The sequence below is a fragment of the Meleagris gallopavo genome, chromosome 3 (assembly GCF_905368555.1).
Source record: "Meleagris gallopavo chromosome 3, MGAL_WU_HG_1.1, whole genome shotgun sequence".
NCBI lineage: Eukaryota > Metazoa > Chordata > Aves > Galliformes > Phasianidae > Meleagris > Meleagris gallopavo.
In genome coordinates this window covers 8857447-8880562 of record NC_139406.1, presented here as the reverse complement: position 1 = coordinate 8880562, position 23116 = coordinate 8857447, and the positions used below count along the sequence as shown (strand labels likewise).

The window sequence follows — 23116 nt, the reverse complement described above, 5'->3', positions numbered from 1 at the left end:
ATGTTTTGACTCTACACATCATTTAATATACTAATATGTCAAAAAACACATTTTCAAATGTATTCCTAAAGAAAAAAAAATGTGGACCAACTAGATTTTGTTTTTGTAATAATCCTGTACAATAAGAGTGAAATTTCATCAGGTAAGATGATGCATTTCAGGGAGAGCTGATTCTCTTGGAAAGCCTCTGAGAACCTTTATCTGAAACTGTATTCATTGCAAGGAGGGATTTTGGAAATGAGGGGCTTACTGTTATCCTCCTGGTGCAGGGAACTGCATGGGTATATTACATCTGTGAAGGGGAAGAGTGTTGAAAATAAGATGAGGATAAAATCTGCTGGGTATACCATGAAAGAGAACACCCTCTCTTTATTGTTTCAAATACAAGGCTTTTTTTTTTTTTTTTTTTTTTTTTTTTTTTTGACTCTCTTAAAAGCTACCCTCAGTGATTTAAAACAGTTGGAGTGAAGATGTCAACATAATGCTTTTGTGCCTTCTGGGTGGCTGCTTCAATCCTCATGCTTACGGAGCTACAAGTTTTCTGCTGTAGCATCAACTATTCCTTTGCAGGGGAGAAAAATCGGAAGGAAAGCAATGGCTTTCAGGCCTCTTTTATGGAGGTTTCTGCTGCTCTTGATGACAGTGCAGTTTGTGTGCTGAACAGAGCTGCGTGTCTGGAAGCTTTGGGTTCCTTTCTGTTTTTTTTTTTTGTTTGTTTGTTTCATGATGGTATAGTTTCCAACATGTCTGATTTTGGAATTTGGAGATAAATAAATCTGATAAATTCTTAGCTTCACATCACTTTACACTCATCATCAATTTGTGTGTACTAACGTTGACTACGGGTTACTTGTGTCAGCAGAAATTATTTTCGTAAGTTTAGTTGATAAGAATATCCATGAATTACATCTGACGTGGGCTGTGTTGTTGTATGAATAGCTGTTGTTTGATGTTTCACTGTTACACTTGTCTGATTTGTAAACTCGAGAGCATTTGAGAGGTTCTTAAAAAACTTCTCATTCGCTTCATAAGTCAAGCAGAGTGTTTAATTACTGCTTATCTCCTAGGGAGTCCAGTGCCTGTGACCAGCAGCAGTGCGTCTGCATTTGCTGCTCCTTCTGGAGAACTTCTGGATTTAGACAAATTCAAGAAGCCTGAAGGAAGCTGGGATTGTGAGGTCCGAAACAAACCGGAGGCCACAAAGTGCGTAGCCTGTGAAAGTGCAAAGCCAGGCACCAAAGCAGAGTTCAAAGGTAATACTTAATGATTAAAAGGAGGATTTCGCATTCTGCAATTTGTTTTGCTTAGACTTTTTTTAAGTTCACTTATTTTTTTTCCTTAGAGCTATGGCAAATTTGTTCATTTTTTCCTTTAGGAATATTGTCTAGATAAGGTCACGTGTATGTTTCCACACATTTTCCCAAGAATAAATGCATGCTTTTTAGAGAAAAGCCTTTTTTAACAACATGCTTGTTCTTACATGATGTTCGTTTGCAGTTTAGACAAAAAGTGTAATAATGTTATGTGTATTACATCTAATACCAGTACACGTCTGAAAACCAAGCAGCAGACAGAAAAATACCATTGTGAAAAGGTTTATTTAGAGACAAGTGTGAGGGAACTTTGTTTTCTGTTTTGATTTTGGATTGTTTTTTGTTTTTGTTTTTGTTTTTTACTGTTTTGATTAGGAAGTTTGGGACTAGAACCCCAGCTAAGTAGCCTTCATGTGCCACTGATGTACCATAGATTACAAAGTAAACGTTATTTCTTACTTCTGCAGGTTTTGATGCTTCTGCTGTGTCCACAAATGCTGCATTGCCATCATTTACATTTGGTGTTCAGTCATCATCCTCTGATTCTCAAACATCGAGTACCACAGGAAGTTTTAAATTTGGAGAACAAGGGGGCTTCAAGTTTGGCATTGCATCTGAATCTGCATCTTCCAACACTGCGTCTGGGGGATTCAAGTTTCCTAGCAGTTCAGGGAACTTTAAATTTGGAGTTTCATCCTCGGACTCTAAATCAGAAGAGAATAAAAAGGAAGATAAAAGTAACAATTTTACCTTTGGCCTTCCGTCTACAAATAGTCCAGCTCCTTTAACATTTCAGTTTGGGACAGCAAGCGTGGGACAGCAGGAAAAGAAAGAGCAACAACCAGTATTGGGAGGTTTCAGTTTTGGTTCAAGTTCTACTTCTTCCATAACTACCAATGAGAATAAAAGCGCAGTCGCTGGCTTCACTTTTGGAACTGTGGCAGAAAATGAAGTTGCGTCAGCTTCTTTTGCATTTAAGAAACCAGATGAGAGAAAGGATGAAACTCCTTCCACAAAGGGAGGCTTCTCTTTTGGTAACGTGGAGTCGGCACCTGCCTCGCAGTTTGTTTCGGGAAGGACAGAAGAGAAACAGGATTCTGTCAGTTCCGCTGCTCCGTTAGTGTTTGGGAAGAAAGCTGACAATGAAGAGTCAAAGGCACAACCTGTCTTTTCTGTCGGGCAGTCTGAGCATACCAAAGAAGAAAGCACAGCAAAACCTATGTTCAACTTCAGCTTTGTTAAACCATCAGAGAAGGAAACTGAGCAGGCAAAGCCAGCTTTTTCATTTGGGGCCCAAGCCAGTACTTCAGGTAAGCAGAATATCTTTTGTCTTCAATTGTCTGAGTCCCTCAAATAGTACCTCTGAAGTCATAAGTTACAAAATCTGTAGGAGCTGATAGGTTCATGGAACGGAGCTTTAGAAAAAGCTTAAATACTGTATGCAGTGTAATTTCTGTTCCAGTTGTTGATGTAGAGACAATTAGTAGCAATTCCTATTTCAATTTCAGTGAGTTTTAAGACTAGGTTTGGTCAAGAAAAGAAAAAATCGTTGCACCTTAAGGAACTTGTATTGCATCTCACGTGAGCACAGATGTTTTGTGTGATTTCTGTGCTAGCAGCATCACTGCTGGTAAGGTCTTTAGTGTGGTGACAGAGGCCTCATGCTATCGTTTTTATAGTGAAGGGAGAGGTGAGAAGGTAGGTGTCTCATGCATGTGTACTTGCAGCTGTGCTGCCGGGTGTAGTGCTGCAATTCTACTGCCACAAAGGTATGGAAGTCACTAAATAGATACTGCACAGTTTTGTGTATCTTCTATCTTCTGAAAGACTGGACTGAAAGATTTTAGTGACATATTACTGTGTAGAAAAATTCTGATTATAATTCCATTTTGTATGACTTATCAACCATGGTCTAGAGAAAAGAGTTCGTTACTAACTTCTGCTAACTTTGGAAGTAATAAAGAAAAGAACAGAGGGAATAAAAGCAGTGCATAGGGTTATGGTGATTTTTAATCTTTGTATTCTTACGATTGAGCTGCTACTGAGCAGATTAGGGATTGTGGGATTTGGTGGAGGGGAGGTGGTTGTATTGTTCTGGCTTTCTTTCTCTTCCAGTTGAAGTTCTGGAGTTTGATTTAGTCATGGGAATGTGACAAAACCCCTTGTGTAAAAAGGAGACTTTAACAAGCCTTCTTCAACACGGCAGAGAGTTCCTTACAAGTGGCATAGAAGAAAAGGGTCCATAACTGCTGGAAAAAACGGCAGTGGGAAATGAAGAACAGGGTTAGGTGTAATAATGAGAGAGCAGAAGCTTAGGGAAAGCTGAATAATTATATACTTTCAAAAATAACTTTAAAATTGTACTCAGTACTTTGTGACAGTTCTGTAACAGAGGGCTGTTCTCCATGGCTCCCAAAAGCAGGTCTTGAAAGTACTGAAGTGCAGTGAGCTTAAGCCTAAGAGCGAGGCTGCAGGATGATCAGCTTAGCTGGCTTTAGGGCTGTAGGCCCAGGGCCCTCATTTCAGGAGAGGGTACAAAAGAAAGTGTTCCATTGGTTTTTGTTTTTCTGTTTTTTTTTTTTCTGTGTCCCATTTAACAAACTATAGAAGTGTTGCAGGTAATTGCTGTTGTTCTTCTGTGAGCATCTGAAAAATATTTTTGTTTGAAGAGATGTACTGGTTAAATCTGGTTCTGATTATTATAGCCAGTGCTTGTGTCTGTCACTGCTAAAGCCTAGAACTGTGGCGGTGTCATCATTCTTCACAGTTCTCCAGTTCCATTAATTGTGAATGGCAGCAATCAGTGTATTAGATCTGGCTCTTAAGTAATCCACAGTAGCTGCATAGTAGTTGAGGCATCATCCAGGGTTTCTCCTTGTACAGCCTTTGGAACAGGGTCTCTGTTGCACGCACTTTGGCGTTTTGCAGCGTTTTGTGTTCTGTTCTCCCTCGCAGATCAAGGAGCAGCAAAGCCATCCTTCAGCTTTTTGAGCTCCAGTTCCTCCAGCACAGCTGCACCCACCACTTCAGCCAACAGCAGCAGCGTGTTTGGCAGCGTCACCTCTTCCTCCAACCCTGCACCGGTTCCCACTCCCTTTGTGTTTGGGCAAGCCAGCAACACTGTGAGCAGCACTGCTTTTGGCAATTCTGCAGAATCTACAGCATCTCAGTCATTTGGCTTCTCTCAAGAAAGCAAACCAGCAACCACATCTTCCACCACTGGTGCAGCAGTTGCTCCGTTTGTCTTCGGGTCAGGAGCCAGCAGTAGCAGTGCAGCAAGTTCTGGCTTTACCTTTGGAGCCACGGCCACGTCGAGTTCAACAGGTATGTTTCAGCAGGTGCTTTAGTTTTTGCTATTAGATCACAAAATAGATAAGTGGAGCAGGGAAATAGTGTTTCATGGAGAACGTGCAGGCAAAACGTATGGAAAGAGAGAAAAGTAGTGACTATTTACATTCAACGATATGTAAACATTGCTAACACTTGGGGCTCAGGTTTTCAGGCAGTCTGGGAAATACAGTTTAGGAATCAACTGGCTGTGCTGTTATTCTGTGCAGTGGACAATCCTTTGCTGGCTTTCATTTGCATAGGAACTTGTCGTCGTGAGAATGAATTTCCCTCTTCTCAGTATCAATCCAGTGCTGAAGGTTAAAAGTCAGTTACAACTGCAGGTTTTTCCCTCCCATACCTAAAACTCTCAAGCATTCTAAATAACATCAAGATTTGTAATGACCATCCTTCACAAGTGTATATTACAAACACAGTATTGATATATGCAACTGCTGCTTTGTAAAGAGTCACTTCTAGTGAGCATTATAGCCAGTCTTTCTTTTTCTTGGTTACCTGAACACAGAAACAAGAATCTGGATTTTTTTTTTTTTTTTTTTTCCCATGTTCTATATGCATTAGCTCACTGAAGTCCAGCATGAATTTAGCAGTTACGGCACAAGGCTAAAGCTTCCAAATAATCTGTATTTCTGCTAGCCCAAAAATTGTTGGCAGTAAAATTGAACCTGTAAGGAAGCTACAACTATTCTGATCAGTTTCCTTAAACTTGTCACTCATGGGAATTAAATCTGTTATTCTTGTATATCAGAAACAGAGAGAGAACAGTCCTAAGTTACAGCAATAAGCAGATCAGTCTAAGCCACTAGCTAGTCAGGACTTCCAGCATCTTTTTGTTAGTAAATGAAGCTATCAAAAATCTTCATAAAAGTATTTAAATACCTTTTAGTCTGTCTTAATTTCTGTTTTCCTTCTTGGAAAAACAGCCGTTCCGAGTTGTGTTGCAGAGATGGATATTTTTTTGTTGCACGACGTCTGCTTAAATTGCAACAGATTAATAGTGCTATTTGGAATGTCTCTTTTTGCTCAGCAGCAGTGCGTGTGTTTGAAGTCACTGTTCAGTCATGTATTTTCTTCTCATTATTTCTGCTGGCTATGCAGAACCGAAGCAGTTGATTGAATGAGCTTGTTTTCTGTTACATGAAGGGACGGAATTATTCTGGTAGCTGAGTTGGGTCCCTGCAAGCCTGATTTGGTCTCCAGAAATGGATAATTGTAAACATTTGGATGAGGAAGGGGTGCAGTTGCTTACAGGGGGAAAGATTTGCATTCTCCTGATTCTAATAGATCAGGAGCTGTATTTTGAATGATTAAAATATTAAAAATAAATGAATGACTATTCTTTAGCTGTGATATAAATAACTCTTAGTAAACACAAATCAGCATGTGCTATTTGTGGGAGTCTGTTTCTAGAACATGAATGGCTAACAGTAATTTGAGTCTAGACGACCAGTGTTTGAGGTGTATGTTGACTGACTCTTGTAAGCACGCTGTTTTTCATCTTACTTACAAGAAAAGGTATAATTCCTATTATGAAGGAGGTACTGTTTGTTGTCTTACCTACCCAGCTGCAAACACAAAGCTCTGTAACAAACAAAACAACCCAGCACATACTGAAATCTCTCTTCTTTTCCCTGAGGGTCGTCCTCTTCATTTGTCTTTGGGTCTGGGTCTTCAGCGCCTGCTGCTGGCCCGGCATTTGGTGCCGGTCAGCTACCAGCATTTGGTCAGAGCCAGGGCTCCGGCCAGCCAAATGCTCCCAGCTTTGGATCCCTGTCAACAACGCTGTTTTCAGCTGGCCCTCAGCCTGCACCTCCTGCCTTCGGCTCTGCGACAAGCAGCACTCAGCCCCCTGTGTTTGGACAGCAGTCGAGCCAACAACCGAGTTTTGGCTCCAGCACCTCCAGTGCTGGTGAGTGTTGACCATCCTCTTCCTTTCTGGTCTCTGGTTGGTATCCATGAAGTGCATCTGAAGTTTAGTGAGTGAGATATGACTTCTGCCTTTCGCACATACTCAACTGTAAGAATTAACCTCCATTAAAGGGGCGGGCGCAGGGTTAAGTAATGTGCATCTGATTCCTGACTGCCAGAGATGTGCTGGAGGTACACTAGCTTCACCAATAGGCTAGAAGCACTGCACAGTTGTTTTTGGATTTGTTACAGAGTACTTCTTAGGGGTTTTTTTGCCAACGTACTTGGACTGGAGGCTTTCTTGTGTGAGATATATTGCTAGTACTAGACATGTATGGGTGTAAGCTTCATTTGAAGTTCTTTTTCTGAAATATGCTGGCAAGAATGATACTTGCAATTTAAGTGTAAGACCTGTTCCACAGTAATAATTATTTTTCAACTAAACACATTTATAGGTAAAACACTTGTATTTGATAACATAGCATCGGATACAGATAAGGGTTAGGGCCAGTTAAAAAAGAAAAGCCTCTTTTCTTCTCAGATGTTTTATTAAAAATACTCTGTGTTGAAAGCAGCCTGCATTTGTATTAATCAGTAATTAGTTGGCACACCATGTTAGTTGTTCTTTCATTCTTTAATGAATGAAGTAGGAGTTTAAAGAGAAAAATCCACGTGGTTTGTCTGTCTTACTTTGATTGTAGGAATGGTTAATGTTATTTTTTAGACTACAGTTACACAACAGAGTTTGTTTAAATGGTAAATCTAGATAATTCAGTGCTGCAATTTGAGACTTCATTAATATATTTCAGTGCATGCAGGCATAAATTAATGGCAATACAGATAGCAGGAAACAGTTCGTTAGCAGTGTGCCAGCAGTCTTACTTAGAATCTCTTTATGATTCTCTACTGAAGCAAATGAAGTTTTCTAAGTGTTGTTCCTGTGGTAATTTAGCATTTCTGGTAAACCTTCCTCCCACCCCAAGCTTTGCCATCTTGAGCAATGTTTGATAGAGGTAGTGGGAGGACGGTGAGGATTTTGCTGTAAAGATGAACTCAAATTTCATTTTCTTATTCCCTTCTGCTTCTACACCATCCTTCTTAGGTCCTGTATTCCAGTTTGGAAGTAGTACTTCTAATTTCAACTTTACAAGTAACCCAGAAGTATTTACTTTTGGTGCAAATCCTCCTGCACCAGCAGCACCGGTACAGCCTTCTGGCTCTTCAGGATTTTCATTCAGCCAGCCTCCTACATTTACAGTGGGGTAAGAGACCATATCAGAATTTCACTTGAGCTTTTGGTAGTGTCAGTGGACTGTGTGCAGCCTCTACTGATGTTAAATTGTGAGGTGCTCAGATGAACCTTGGAATTTATGTCTGAGCGTGGCATCTTTCCTTGCTCTGTTAGCGTGAGCAGCTAAGGAAGCAACGCTAGCTTTAGAGCAGCCTAGTTCTCAGAAATATCACGCACCCATGTGAAATGTTCTTGAAAAATAAGGTCTGCATTTAGCCACTGCGTGCTGCTTACCTGCTGAATGAGAGGTTTAATTGCTTTTGGTTTCTGGAAGTCTCTTCCTGTTTGTCATACACTGTTTGTTGCCAGCTGCTAACTAGCGAGCCAGATGATCCAACAGTTGTTCTGGAATATCTGCTCAGTGCTGCTACTGAATTGTCAACTATACTGTCCTAAACTCTGCACTACTCATTTCTTTTGATAGGACTAATGGAAAAAATATTTTCTCTGCCTCTGGATCTTCAGTTTCTGGTCGGAAGATAAAGACTGCAGTTAGACGTAGAAAGTAATCGCCCGATTGGTAAAGCAACTTTGAGAGCAGCTGCTGCCCTGCATTGTTCAGTTGTTGGGATCGTACCTCGTGCTGGGTTAGCTGAAGTCAGATCTGCCTAAAGGAATATAGAACTCTGCCGCCCTTTCCTTCCCTCCCTCGTTTAGTTTTTTTGTAACAAGTAGAGTTGGCAACAGGGCCGTTCTCAAGCAAAACTATTTTAGAATCCAGCAAGTTACTTCTTTCACTGACTCGGCATGGTTCGGCTATAGAGATGAGTATAGCCCGCACAGTGAATGGCTTGTACAATACCTCTTCATCTGCACCACTATGTGCGCTCATCTGCGTTTACTGACGCCTCCGAATTGTAATTATACCAGTGAGGGGTTCTGTATAGAGTAGAGAATGTTGGTAACGAATGATTTCTATGCTGAGTTTGTGCCGGTGTATGTGTGAAGTGAGTGAGTTTGGGTGTATTGTGCACTAAAATTTTCTGATAGAGGAAGACTGATTACAGGATGATTCATGCTAAGGACTTGTTAGATCTGTAGTTCTCCATTTAATAATTATATGCTATTTCTATATTTTCATTCTTACAGCCCTTTATCACCTGTCTCGCCTTTGTTATTTTATTATGAAACGTGTAAATACCGTTTTGTTTCTCTATGTACTTTTTTGGCATAACAGATCTGTGAAATGGAAATTTTAATTTTGTGTGTTACGGCCATTTTTGTTTAGTATTGTCTCAGATTTTATTATGTAAATCCCATTATTCAAAGTTGCCTAAATCCATTTAGAAAATCTTTAAAATTGGGAATTCTTAAAGTAAGTTTATTGGCTTTTCTGATCCATTTTTGTTTGGACCAAAAACCAGTATTGTACAAAGTATTAAGTATATATTTTTATATTTACTGAAATGGACTGTGGTGACTTTGGATAATAAGGAAAAGTTTAATATTAAAGCCATGTTTATTACAGTATAATTAACATGTTAAACCATGGGATAAATGCCATCAATAAAAATATGAAATATTGTCTGGCAGTTTTAACTCCAAACAAAGGCCTGAGCTTTTGGTAAGCTGTAGCATTTAGTTTATGGTTGAGATCCTGTCATTTCCTGCAGCAAACAGTGAAAGCATCACTTCCCTCTCATATTGCTAAGGGAGAAAAGCCTGTAAGGCCCACCTAGCTTAGAGTTGATATAAATAATTTCAGATACGTTAGTGGTTACTTGGCAGCACTTTTGCCATTCACTGCTGCTTTGCATTTCTACAGCCATCCATGCCCATGTTCTGAAACTTTTCCAACTGTGAGCTACACTTCACAGGAGGACAAAGGCCAACTTTCACTTTTGTCAGTCTCGCAGTATGTGTAGAATTGATTTCTGTACACAGAAAAAGCGTTGAGCAACTGGACGTGAAAAGCACGGAGCTAAGCTGTTATTCAGGTGGTCACATCTTACTGCTGTGGGCAGATTATATGCAGTTAGATATTTCCAGGTCTCTAAATTAGAGAAATGCCACTCAGTTTTCCTCAGTCCTTTTACCTGCCAAACAAACCGAAAAAATTAACAGGCACTTGTCAGGGCAACTGGACATTTGTTTTTCCCTGGCCAGCTTTGGCTTTTCTGAATTGTAATTTTTTCTTTGCCTGTCTGGACAGGGTAGTATTTTTCTCCAGGCTAAGAAAAATCTGAAGCTTTAACACTGCAATTTTATCCAGCTATGGTTCTACCTGCCTCCATCCTGAATCCCAGTTTCTGGATCACCACTATAGGAACTAGACCAAAAATTCTATCTGTATTCATGGTGAAAACATAAATAGACAACACCCAACCCAGAATGGCTTTTGTCAGTTCTAACAACTTCAGCTTCTGTCAGGTTGGACAGCCCCTCCTGAACTTCTAACACTCAAATCAGCAGTGCTGTTCTTCATATTTGGGTACAGGTACATTTTCTGATGATGCATCTGGAAATGGGGTTTCTAGCTAAGACAACCGATTGCTTATAGCAAAGAATCTGAAAGTCATCATCCAAAAAGGTAGCGACTTCATTCTGGAAAGTTCTAGAAAGTTCAGTGAGGAGAAAATGCCGTTGTCAGCAGATGGCAAATAAAGATCAGAACGTATATGCAAAAAGTTCTCTTCATAAACAAAATAGCAGCCCTTGTCAAACTAAACTAATGCAGAATATTAACATGTTACTGCTTTTAAGCTGTTTCACCTGAAGAGAAAAGAGGAGCTCACACAAATACTTCTGTTGTCTACCTCCAGAAGGGAAGAAAGGGTAAGAATTTCAGCACCAGAGCAGCAGATGTGCCTCAGAGAAGAAGAGACCAAAACTGCTCTGGGAGAATTCTAAACTCTTCTTCAAATTTTAATAAAACATAACATTGTTGTAGATAGCCCTTTCCAAGATACTAATGCCATAAGACCAAAATCAAAGCTCTGTATAATCATGCAAAATATTAGGCTTTTTTATTCAGTATTTAAGTTATTCTGAATATACCAACAGTTAGCCAGAATATAAAGTGAAAACAAGTAGTATTTGTACTTCTGTTGACTTACACCCATAGCACGTGTTTCAGTTAATAGTTTCTGCATGCTCCTGGAAACTCAGTCAGCTGTTTTGCTTGATATTATATGCAAGAAATAGACAAATGCTTTCACTCCAGAGAGAAGCAAATGATGTGTGCTGTTCACAGCTCCAAAATTATATACATGGCAATTCACTAACACTGCAGTGTAAAATGCCCTTCCCAGAGAAAAAGCAGCTACCATTTCACCTCATTAGCTTTGACACATTAAATAAATGACAATACTTAAGATAATCATGCAAAAAAACTTGTCACCATCAATATTCAGATAAAATACTTTTAAGAGGTGAGGGAATATGATCTGTGAAGCAGTAATAAGGGCAGGGATGAACACTTTTCTTTCTACGCATCTGTCACTGTAACTCAGTGAATGTGCCTTACTCTCCAACACTGCAGTTCCCTTCCCCTCAAAGAATCTGCAACAACACAACTCAGGCAACTGCTTGGAAAACAACATTTTCTAGTTAGTTACCTCCAATACCCAAAACTGTAGGAAAAACACTTCTTTAGAGGTGGAGTATTTCTCAGTATCTGCTTTCCCCCCCCAGGATGACAAACAGAACTGCACTGTTCTGCAGTTACTAACAGAGTCGCTTATTTTCAAGTTACAGTTAATACATATCATTTCTCTCAAAATTCTTTGGCATTGGTGAGAACTCCAGTACTTTGAAGGTAGCTGCCGGCACCGCTCTGGAGCAACCCATCTCCTTTAGCTTCAGAGTCATTCTGCTTTAATTTGGGCTTAAGATTCGGACGGTCATCTCAATGTCAGTTTCGGGTAGGTCTTTGTTCATTTGGGAACGGTTTTCAAAAACAGTCTGGGAGTCTGTCATCTTTTGCTATCATCTGATTCCATTTCTTCTTACCACAATAGTTCCTGCTACAATATCGTAGGCTGTTCTGTTGTGCTGAAAGAACAGCAGCGTAATGAATGCAGGAAAAAATGAAGCGATAGAAAAATTCTTGATCAAAGCTCTTATTGTAGACCTGAAAAGAGAATAAAAGTATTCAGTGCCTTATTGTCACTTTCCTGCTTTCCCCAAACCCACAACCTCCAGAGTTTAGAGCTTATTTTACCACCTGAACTGGAAAATATTCACAACTGAGTAATTGTTATATTGAAAGAATCTCTTGGCAATCCAATTCCGGCAAAGGCCAGCAATAAAAAAAATGGTGCATTCCCTTCCAAATTGCACACCTTCCATACCATTAGCATGAAATACTTACGTTGTCATACTGACATTAGAAGATGGAATGACTAACACACGACTGGGTGCGATGAGTACAGAAGTATCACACGTCACAACTCGCAGTCCAAGCAAGAACTTCCCTGGGGTCGCTCCGCCTGCTCCCCAAATACAGATTATCTGCAAAAAGAAAAGTTGTTTCAATTCCACACAACACACTGTAGTTCACTGCTATGGCAAACTTAGCTTTCAACTGAAAGTCACGTAGCTTCACAGATCTCAAAGTAAGAAGGATTTACGTCACTGGCCACTGATGATACATTTGTTTTGTTTGTTTATTTGAGAACTGCCACGTATGAATTACAGAAGTTCCGATATAGGAATAGTTACCTCGTAGAAGCAGACTAATAACCTGTAGATGAGAGCTACTACCATCATTTTCTGCAAATCTTCCATGGATGTATCTTCATCTATTTCTTCTATTATGTAATGCATAGCAAATTTAGAGATGTCTCTGTGGAAAATAAGATAACTTTAAAAAAACAACATCACCACAACACTACACAAAAGCCAAAACTCATTTGTCCCTTCTAATACTAGAATTCACTTCTTCAATTCTGTTATTAAAAAAGAATAATAGCTCTTCAGCTTCTATGATATTAAGCCATCCACTAAAATTCCTAACACTGGTAGGTTTCCTTCTGAGTTGCTGTTTGGTTTTTCATTACGAAAAAACTCATTGTTACCACGTTTGCAGAAGGATGGCCTATGTAATGAGCTGCAGAATTGTTAGGAAAACTCATTCTTGAGAGATACACGGGATTCCACAATCATCTAACTAAATACAGGATGCAAGTATCTTCATTAAAAGGTGAGTGAGGGAGATGGGAACCCAAAGCGTTGTTCTCTTGTAAGGCAGAATTTGCAAGTCAGTAAGCAAGCAAAGGACACTTCTTCTTTGCATGACCAGGGTTTGTCTTCTCAGCAGTTTCAAAATGCTTTCACCGAGCAGTTGAAACTTTGAGCCATTTCCCCTAACGAAGCTATGCAAAGCAGCAGTCTGGAATCAGCTGTGCATTTTCACAAGTCAAACCACAGATATGACATCTGATACGTGGAATAGGCACACTTGCAATGTGTACTTGGAAGGCGACTTTTCAGTGACCTATCTAGATTATAATTTCTATTTAAATAGGTGTGGTCCCACCTGAAAACAACCCGTACGTGCACTACTTGCTCTCCTCTCTGTTCAGGATCAAAAAACATAAGGAACTGAGAAAATGATAGTGTGGCACAATCTGCTTTTCCCTTCAGTGCAATGTTGGCCCGAAGTGTTTGTCTTCAGCGAGGACGTGCTTTTTCATGACAGCTCAGCCTGGCCTCCAGCACACAGCTCACCAGGAAGAAACAACCAAATGTTTTTCTGAAGCTGCTTGTAAGCAATTCTGTGGCTCTTGCAAGAGCAGTAATATTCAATATACTGTACATTAGTTCAAAAAGAAAAAGATTCTCTTTCAATCTCCACCACCATTTTTGCAGAAGCAATACACATAACTGTTCTCCAGCTTTCCTGTACCTTCGGTATCATTTTCGGCCTACAAAACCAAGCTAGAAATACAAGCTGCCAGGTTAGAGTTGGAGGCTTTGGCAACTGAACAGAACTGAGAGGTTGGCATTTTATCTGCCTGCTTATTTGAACAACAAACACTGATAATTTACACTAACATTTGTTGTTTTGGATTTAAGCCTCGTCCATACACCTTTCAAGCAGCAGTTCAATCTATCCAAAAGATGTTATCTCTGTAGTATCACTTTACATCCAGTCAACATTTGGAAGGCTGTTTTAGCAGAGAGCTTCAGTTCTGAAATGTAAGTGTATGGACCATACTAAGCCTCCATCTCCTCATGAGACTGAAATATTTGAATATATCGAAGTGGAGGAACTGAATCAGCTATGGAATAAAAACTGTTGCAGAAGGAGAAAGCCTTTGAGGTAATTAATCACTAAAAAAAAAACCCAAATACATCAAGTATAAAAATGTGAAGACTTAAATTCTGGTGCATAGTTGATGCATATGATGCTTACTCCATCTTTCCCTCCAGCTTATGCACAGTAAAGCCTGCAGCATGGCAACGTTCCTAGCAACCTTCCTGTTGATACATATTTGACATGATCTGAAATAGAAACCTTTTTTTTTAAAAAAAAAGATTTCCCACAGAGATTTTTTTTAAAAGCATTTAAAAAAATTCTTGCTAAGTCCCTCAAAATCATACACTGCAGGTCAGTCTAATCAATCCTTAGTAACAAGTTTGTGAGCCTACAGAATTACTCCAAAATTCTTCCCCCTGCCATCAGCTGACTCCAGATCAGGAAATATTTAAAAGGAGGTTATCCTATAGTGGGGCCAGTTAAGAAAGAGACATCAGATGCATAACCACAGCACACATGCATCATGATACCTCAAAGAGCACAAAGACCTTAAAGTTGTATACAAAAAACCTTTATACTGTTCTACTTACTTTATCCCACTGAGGTGCATAATACTTAAAACTATGGTTGCCTTTATAAAGAACAGAATGAAGAAATCCACCATCTCTGCTATGAACCTGTGTGCCAGCGAAGGGATAATGAACTCCCGACCTGCAACAGAAACAGTTAGGATTACCCAGCTCGTACTGCAATAAAAAGTTCAGTTCTCTCAAGGATACTTCACATATACCTTTCTCAAGAACACAACCAAGAGCTTTATCTCAGCTCACACCAAGAATTCTTCTAAAGAAGTCTATCAATTAAAAGAACTCATCTGGATTACTTCAGTTATATGAGCCTTCAGGTCAGACCCAGAAACAGGAGCAGAGGAAAGCATTAGTCACATCTGTCAGAAAGGTCCCTGTGCTGTTTATTATAATACAACACAGCACGCTGCTCTACGAGCCAGAAAATGTAACTTCCCCAGTGCCACTGGCCAAGGGCAGATGGGGGCAAAATAAACAGCATTTCTGCAAATGCCTGTCCCACACACAAGAAAAGGAGAAAAAGGGGGAGAGGGGAAAAAGGAAATTCTCACCCCAATCTCAAAAAAACATCATGAAAAACATCACTGCTCTACGCTGAATTTCACCCAGAATAGTTCAGCTTCCAAAACTGCTACTGCCAGTCCCAGCCTCACAAGCAGTGCATGTAAAGCTGCAAGCCCAGGGCACTTCTGTGCTTTTAAATGCAAGCAGTGATTATGCAAGAGCAAGTTCTTGCTTAATGCAACTCAGCTTGTATCTTCCCTTCATAGCTGTTTACACTGGTAACTCCACATTGATACTATCTGTCAAGCAGCATGACTTACATTTGGAATACTAAAATAGATCCAGTTTGCACTGCTGAAGCGTATCCAAGTTGTCAAATAACTTCTAATGGAAGATTCTGTACCTCAGCATCCCCTGGCCCAGCTCAAGCATGTAGCAGCAGAAAGCACAGAGCAAATGCATTCCTCAAATGCAGCACTGTGGCTGATGGTAGCAGCAGTGCCATCTGGACACACAGACAGAGCGACCGAGTAAGGCAGAAGTGTTTGTGGCTGTGGAAGTATTCAAGTTACATTAAATTCTGCTGAGACTTCAGCGTATTTCCACTGCAGTGATTTAAGGAGATGTTTTTTACATCTGAAGTTAACATTTGTGGTGGGGACAGCAGAAAGCAACGCACAGCTCAAAGCCCAGGCTCTCACATGAAGGAGGGTTCTCACTAATCAGGCAGTGACACACGGCAACTGAAGCCTGAGCATGCTTTGTTCTACTGTGCTCAGTGTAAGAGTGGTAACCTGCTGCAGTAAGGCAGGGAGGGGCAAGGGGACAAAGCATCTTAAACCACAATTAGCATCTAACAAAAGCTTGCTGCTGCCCAGCGTACAACTAATGTACAACTAACATACAACTAACACGTTCTGACACTCGGTTGCAGGCAGACTGAGCTGGGAGAGGCGGTCACCTGCTCTCCTTTTTGACACTCCAATTGGAAATGTGCAAAGTTCAGTTGAAATAAGTGTCAGCTTATGTTACATAAGCACACAGGGCTGTAAACTACAGCAGCACCAGGATGGAAACATGTCCTCTCCTGCCAAGCTTGCTCCAAGGACAATAATCCGCAGCAGAAAAGGAGATGTAATCACTTGAGCTGTTCCAGATGCATCCCCTCACAAGCTGGAGCACAACTGACTGCATCAGAGCACTGGGGCACGCAAAGAATTCCTGTAGGAAGGCCGGGCGTCACGACAGTAATGAGCATTCAGAATGACCACGTTCACCAGTAGGAAGAGCTGTCTGTGCCCCCAGCTGCCTTGGATATACTGCATTTGTTCCTGAAGAGCTACGTAAAAAATCCAGGAAGCATTTCCATCCACCTTTGTATCCTCTGCATTATGCACAGGCAGCTTCTGTTCAAAAGCAATCTAAAAAGCAATCTGTAACCCCGAATGAAAGAAAACACTACTTTGCATCGCAACCTTGTTCAAACAAACCACGTTTGAAAGTCAGAATCCCTTCCCTTCGAAGAGAACAACAAAAAAAAGAAAAAGGAAGGAAAAATGCTCTCCGGGGAGCGAGCTCACACCAACGGCACAGCTCTGCCCGTGCACTTCGCCCTGCGGAGGGCCAGGACAACTGGCTTTTCTCCAGGGGCCTCGGCAGCACAGCCGGATGGATGCCCGTCCATCGGCAGCCCCGGAATAAAGGAAGCGGCCATTCCCCCAGCCAGCGGGGAAGCACCTGCACGCTACCCGCGTTCTCTCACACGCAATCAGTTTGCTTTGCTCTCAAGCGAACACAAACAGAAGCGCTGCTATACACACTCCGCAAATACTGACATCTGAAATGAACTCCAGTTCCTGCTGCCAGCCCCACGGCTCTGCTTCCTCCCTTCGACTTGGCCAGGCGATGTCACCGCGGCACGGAAAGGAGCGGATGAAGTCAGTTCGGCTCTCGTCTCCCGAACCGCGCAAGGAACGAGCCGCATCCACACGAGCACGGCACAAACGCGGCCCAGGCCGCCCTCACTCACCTGCCGGCCGGCCCGCAGCCTCCCGCGGGGCCGCACCGCCGCTGCCGGAGCCGGGAGCCGCGCGGGGCAGCGGGGAGAGCCCGGCGGCAGCCGGCGGCCAAGAGGAGGCGGGGGCGGGCGCGGGGGGGGCGCGGGGCCCCGGAGCGGCAGCGGCGGCGGCGGGCGGCGAGGCGAAGAGGTAGAAGGGGCTGTAGTAGGCTGAGGGAACGGAACCCGGCGGGGCGGAGGGAAGGGGCGGCGGCGGGGCGGCGAGGCGGGCGGCGGGGCCGGCGGCGAGCAGGGCGGGCAGGCCGTAGTGCCAGCTGAGATAGCCGCAGTACGAGTCCCACAGCCACTGGTGCACCCGCCGCGCGTACTCCGCCGCGCTCAGCGCCTTCCCCCCGTCGTCGCTCCCCGCGGCCGTCGGTGCAGAGCGGGGCGGCGGAGGCGGCGACGCGGGAACGGCCTCTCCGCCGCCGTCGCTCCTGTCCTCGGTGCCCCCGGCCGTCGCTACCGCTCCGGCGCCGCTGTGGGCCGTGCCCGGCTCCGTGCCGGGATCCGCCATCTCCGGCATCGCCGCTGACGCCGAACGCCGCCCGAACCGCGCACGCGCCAGGGTGCGCCTCGCCTCTCCCTCTCGGCGGGGCGGGGGTAAGCAGGGAAAGCCGAAAAACACCGAGCGCCGGGAGGGAAGCGGTTTTCCCACCCCTGTGCCGCCAGATGGTATCGCCCTGCGCCGAGGGAGGGCCGCGCTTGGGCCGGGGAGCGTCCGAGCGCCCCTAGCGAGGGGAGCAGCGGCCCCGCAGCCGCCCTGGCTGGGTGCAGGCAGAGCCGCCGCCCCGCCCCCACCCTGCCGTGTGAGGGCGCGAGGTGCCTCAGCTCCTCAGCAACTCAGCGTCTCTTCCTTCCCGCCTCCCTGTGACGCAGTGAAGAGTTTCTTTCGAAATCCGAAAGAAAACGGGCGGATAATGCGACCAATTGGGAAACTGTGGCACTGGGAAACAAGGATCTAATTTGCTAGAATGCTGGGAAGATTTGTGGATTTCAAATGCAGGCTTGAAATTGCTCAGCCTTTTCTCTTCTGTAGCTCTGTTAAGTATTGGCGCCACGATCGGGTTTTTTTATGACCTGCTTTTAATGGAAATGGTGTTAATTGTGGAAGTAGCGGTGTTCAAAAACCAGTCTTAAATTATTCCCACAAGTAGATGTTTTTTCTTCTTCCGCATTCAGTCCCCTCAGACCTTTAACCGAGATGATCTTTTAACGTCTTAACAGTGACGCTTAGAGAGCAGTTTCTCAGTCCCTTGACAGACAGCCTTTGCGAACACGAGTCGAGCGTTAACAGGAACAGCTCGACATTGCCCGCGCCTCAGCTGCTCTCTGCCATCTGGTGGATACGCGGAGTCACTGCTTCGATACTTCCAATTTCCACAAAGGAAGCGATGTTCTGAATAACTAAGCCGATATCGCACAATCGCAGGATGGCTGAGGCTGGCAGGGCTCTCTCTCATGCTCAGAGCCAAGGCCAGGCGGCTTTTGGAGATCTCCAAGGAGGAGACCCCGCAGCCTCTGGGCAGCCTGTGCCTGTCCTCCATCACCTGCACAGCACAGGAGTGATGTCTGGTGGTTAGACAGAACCTCCTGTGTGCCAGTTTGTGCCCAGCGCCCTTTGTTCTGCTGCTTTCTACCTGAGAGGCCCCAGTCTGTCCTGAGTTTGTCCCTTCTCCTCGTTGCGCTTCATGAGGTCCTTTTACAGAGGCTCTATTGAAGAAAGCATGAGATCTCACAAGAAAAACACTGTTTACATATGAAAACTTATGTCAAAATCTTTCATGTATCTCACCAGCTGATTTGCAGCCTAGTGAACATTTGACCCACACAGGTTTATAAAAATGAACAGGCTAGTTACACCATACACATTCATTCCATAACAATGTATGCACCACAGGTACTGCTCTCTGTTTAGATTCAGAACAGAAGCACAATTTCAAAGCAGTGCAGACTGTATGGGAACTGCTGAATTACAGCCTGAACTTCTGATTGACCACCTGAGGCAAGCCATGTGTCAGCCCTGGGAACACAGGTGAAGGCAATTCACCTGTGCTGCCGGAAGGGCTGGAGCCTGGCTCCACCTCTCCTAGACCCTATTTAAGATCTGACTACCAGTGGGAAAGGATCTTTTTCTCGGGAGCTCTTGTTTTGGAGTTTTCTGGCAAGCACAGGACAAGGGTAAGTCCTATGTATTCTTTTTTGGTGTCATAACCTGCTTAGCCAAACTTTCTTGTCTGTTTCTTAATTACAGCATCTGTACATTCATTGATTATACAGCAGACCAATCTGAAGTACATGACATATTTCCTGTGGCAGCATGTAGTAAAAAGAAAGGATTGATGGAATGTTAGGGCTGCTCAGCATTTAGTGCTTCATTCCTTGCTGAAGTCACTCCTTAAGCACAGATCAGACTTGCTGGTGAGGATGTGGACACAACTGACCACAGCTGGGATCTCTCATCAAATCATTCTGCAACTTGGTGACTATTTCTAACTCAAGATGTATGTAATGATTCTTTCAAAAAGGAGTTTTTTTACATTTAATTGTACACGAAGTCATATAGGTTAGAATTAGAACCTCGGATTTATCTTGTTTATTTTGCTTTCCTTTGCATTTTTGAAGACAGGTTGCAGAGAGCAGCCCTAACTACTGAAAGCACACAGCAAATATTTTTCCCAAGGATTACAGCTGACAAAACACAGTTATGGCTTAGTGCCCCACGGCTGACTTTGCATACTTGATAAAAGATGTCTGCATATTTAACAAATCTCTCTCCCATTCTACTTTTCTGGTGCCTAATGCTGTAGACTTCATTGGCCTTTTCTCCAGTTGCCAGCATTACCTTGCGTCTCTTAATGTAAGGCCTCCTTCCTTATCTTGTCAACCTCTGCTCTCTGACAAAGTTCTCCGGTGTGGTCAGATCTTCAAGCACACAGTGTGACTGTTAAGAAACTCATCAACAACTGTGCTTGGATCTTGCATGTTGCAGGAGTGTGAGTGTAGAGAGAAGGCTTAGCCATATGGTAGTTTGCTCTGAAATGTTTAAAAGAAGACTGACAAAAGTAAACCAGCCTTGAGGAGAGAACTGAGCCCTTTGGAAGAACTAAAGGAGTTTGTCCTTACAGCAAGTCAGAGCTGCCTCACTGTTTTTTGTTCACTGGGAAATGTTTTAGACTTGCTTTGTGCCATACCTCCATGGGAGCACGTGGCTTCCTGTCTTTGTGTAACAACTTCATCCATGTTTGATGCTGGATAAAAACATGGCTCAGTCATTCAGATCAGAATGCTCCAGAATGAGATCGTTTCACAGAACAAATCATGATTGTGATCATGGTATGGGACGGACTGCTCCTGGAGCTTGCTAACATGGGAAGGATGTATCTGAAGATATGTAGAAAAACAATTGGAAAAGCTGAAAATAAAAGGTAGACCTTATAAACTTGTTTGGGTCATGACATCTCCCTAGACAAAATCTCTGGAAGATACATACCTAGAAATGAGAACCATGAACAGCTGGGTTCCAGTGCTGTCACAGAAGTTATGTGCACAAAACTTCCCTGCTCACGTGCAGCACAGCCACTATTTGCTGTCAGGTGAGTGGTGGCTGCTGATGTGATGATGTTTCATTAGATGGGAGGAGCAGCTACTACTTCTCAGTTAAGCTAATGAAATGGCATTTAAGATGGGGAGGGCGTATGGGACAACCAGTACGGCACAGTAAGCTCTGAGCAACTTTATATTTAAACAAGTACATTTTTCCTTTTTTTAATTCATAAGAAGTTTACTGTTGAAAAATGGTATATACTAAGGCAAACACATTATACATACAGATTAAAGATCAGATAGCAAAACCTTGCGGAATGAGCACTACTGTTGTTATGTAGGGTTTACAATCAAAGGTAGTTAAAAACCCTCAAGGATTTATGTACTTTCAAGGTAAATTAGGCACAAAATTTAGCTTGTAACTAGCTCTGCAAGCATCTCACTTTGATTTCACCATTACCAAGTATTACAAGTGATCAAAAACATATGCTGGCTGCAAAACTTTAAAATTTTATTGTACTATGTGCTGAAATAGTACAAATGTATACAAGACTCCACCTTGTTAAAAAAGCATGTACAATAGGGACTATAGAAAGTAGAGTTGAAGGGCCAAGTGGGCTTTATTTGGGCTCAACTGATAGGTCATAAATCTATGGCTTTGCTTCGTGGATGTATTTGAAATTGAGTAAGTGTTAGAAATGCAGGGAAGAAATGGAAAGAAATTTTAATTAACAGAAGCTGTGACAGCTGTGATAGATTTTTAAAGGAACTTTAACAAGCAAACTAAGTGAATCTGATGTGTGCCTTTTGCCCTGGGAAAACCACCTGCCCAGTCATGGTATTTCCCCTGCCAGCCTGCTGAATAGCAAAGGTGCAGTTTGCAGGATACAATGTGAAATTTTAAAGCATGAGGGATTTGTTTAAAAACAACAAAAGATAACTGTGGAGCAAAAACTTTCAGGTGGTTTGCTGCAAGCTGTTAGCTCGCATGAGGCTTCAGTTTCAAAAAAATTCCTGATTCTCAAGAAATGAGAGGATTACAGCAGGTCTGTGTGGATCAGAATAAAATCTTGTATCGCTGGAAACACAGGGATCCTCTAAATATGTGTATTAGAAAAGTGTTAGATTAAAATATCACGTTATTTCATCTTCCAGTAGGAAAATGTATTGCTGAAAGTTATCCTTTTTTTTTTTGCTTGCTTAAAAAAAAAAAAGATTGCCACAGAACTACAGGGAGCTGTCAGTTACTTTTCTCCAGGAGTGCATTTGTACTGTGTTACACAGGAGTAGTGTAAGAGGTGAAAATCTCATCTTAGAGTCTTAATGCTGCTTTTGATTAGCAGAAACTTAAAAAGGAATGCCTGGAAGCAATGTGATAACCGAGTGCATCATGCAGTATTTTGGCTTAACGAATAAAGTGTTTCAAACCAGTGAGGTGGCTGGAAGGCGGGGGTTTCAAGCCAATACATTCACATGACATCATTGAGAAGTAAAACTGTAAGTGAAGGCAAACTGTGGAAACTTGAGAAATGCTGAGGTGCCTAACAAAAGCGTGCCAGACGAGTTATTGTTTCTAGCATGCACAGCTAATGCTTGAAGGCCTATGAGAGCAGTAGGAGCTACTGCTATTTCTAGTTCTTCACGTTGCTGCGTTGTTTCTGCTGGCTGTGGTCTGATCACAGTCAGTGAGTGCTGGGTGCTGTTTAGGTTAACCCACGATCTCTGCAGGTTCAGTGACCAACTTAGATCCATCCCATGCTGTCTTGAACTGTTCAGGAACCGGAAATTCTTTCTGGTAAGAAACAAAAGCAACAATGATGATTAGATAAACAGCGGATACCTCATGAAAACTGGTGGAATACTATTAGTGCTACATGACTGGGAAAGCATTGAGAGCTCAGACATGCTGGGATTATAGAGGCCTTCCTCATTACCCTAGGAAGCAATTTTCAATGCCACACAGGAAAAAGCCTTACTGCTACCTAGTTTCAAATAGCCTTGCTGTGGTACTCCTGTGTAAAAATCCTCACACCATTATTTGGGGCAGCTAAGTAAATAAACCTCCCAACAGAAATGACTTTAGGCTCCATCAGCTACTGGCCTGGAAGACATTTAAGGCATCCGATATGGAGATTTAGTGAGGAGACTAATTTTAAAGAGGAAAGCAAATGATATAACACAGAGTAAAATCTAAAATACCAACCTATTAATTTTACATGTGATAAACTTCAAGAGACATAACATTCTTTGTGGGGCAGACAAAACAAAGCAGAACCTTGAAGGAAGTTTCCTTCCATTTCATGTATTCGATGAAAGCATGAGAGCTGTTGGGTCCTCCTCGGTTCTCAGAGAACAAAAGTA

General features: G+C 42.6%; 4 protein-coding genes across 9 annotated transcripts in view; 2 read left to right on the top strand and 2 right to left on the bottom strand.

Moving 5' to 3' along the window:
* The window catches only part of NUP153 (nucleoporin 153), a 49318-nt gene extending 37756 nt beyond the window's left edge, over positions 1-11562 (top strand). For all 4 annotated transcript variants that reach the window (XM_085220162.1, XM_085220160.1, XM_085220161.1 and 1 more), the window contains exons 17-22: positions 1068-1253; positions 1781-2623; positions 4269-4637; positions 6298-6570; positions 7672-7831; positions 8285-11562. In XM_085220162.1, the coding sequence (XP_085076288.1) occupies positions 1068-1253; positions 1781-2623; positions 4269-4637; positions 6298-6570; positions 7672-7831; positions 8285-8369 (1916 nt within the window). In that variant the 3' untranslated portion in view covers positions 8370-11562. The remainder of the gene's footprint in view (positions 1-1067; positions 1254-1780; positions 2624-4268; positions 4638-6297; positions 6571-7671; positions 7832-8284) is intronic.
* FAM8A1 (family with sequence similarity 8 member A1) lies at positions 10802-17976 on the bottom strand. Its single transcript, XM_010708450.4, has 5 exons — positions 17183-17976; positions 14653-14773; positions 12523-12646; positions 12173-12312; positions 10802-11932 (listed from the first exon to the last, which is right to left on the bottom strand). Exons 1-5 carry the CDS (start codon positions 17733-17735, stop codon positions 11788-11790), a joined length of 1083 nt encoding a protein of 360 aa, XP_010706752.3. The 5' UTR covers positions 17736-17976; the 3' UTR covers positions 10802-11787.
* The window catches only part of LOC146544590 (uncharacterized), a 105700-nt gene continuing 100479 nt past the window's right edge, over positions 17896-23116 (top strand). For both annotated transcript variants that reach the window (XR_014882282.1, XR_014882279.1), the window contains exon 1: positions 17896-19390. The gene's annotated coding sequence lies outside the window, so the exon portion shown is untranslated. The remainder of the gene's footprint in view (positions 19391-23116) is intronic.
* CAP2 (cyclase associated actin cytoskeleton regulatory protein 2) overlaps positions 21246-23116 on the bottom strand; it is a 66646-nt gene continuing 64775 nt past the window's right edge. For both annotated transcript variants that reach the window (XM_085220174.1, XM_085220173.1), the window contains exon 13: positions 21246-22547. In XM_085220174.1, coding sequence (XP_085076300.1) covers positions 22464-22547 — 84 coding nt within the window. In that variant the 3' untranslated portion in view covers positions 21246-22463. The remainder of the gene's footprint in view (positions 22548-23116) is intronic.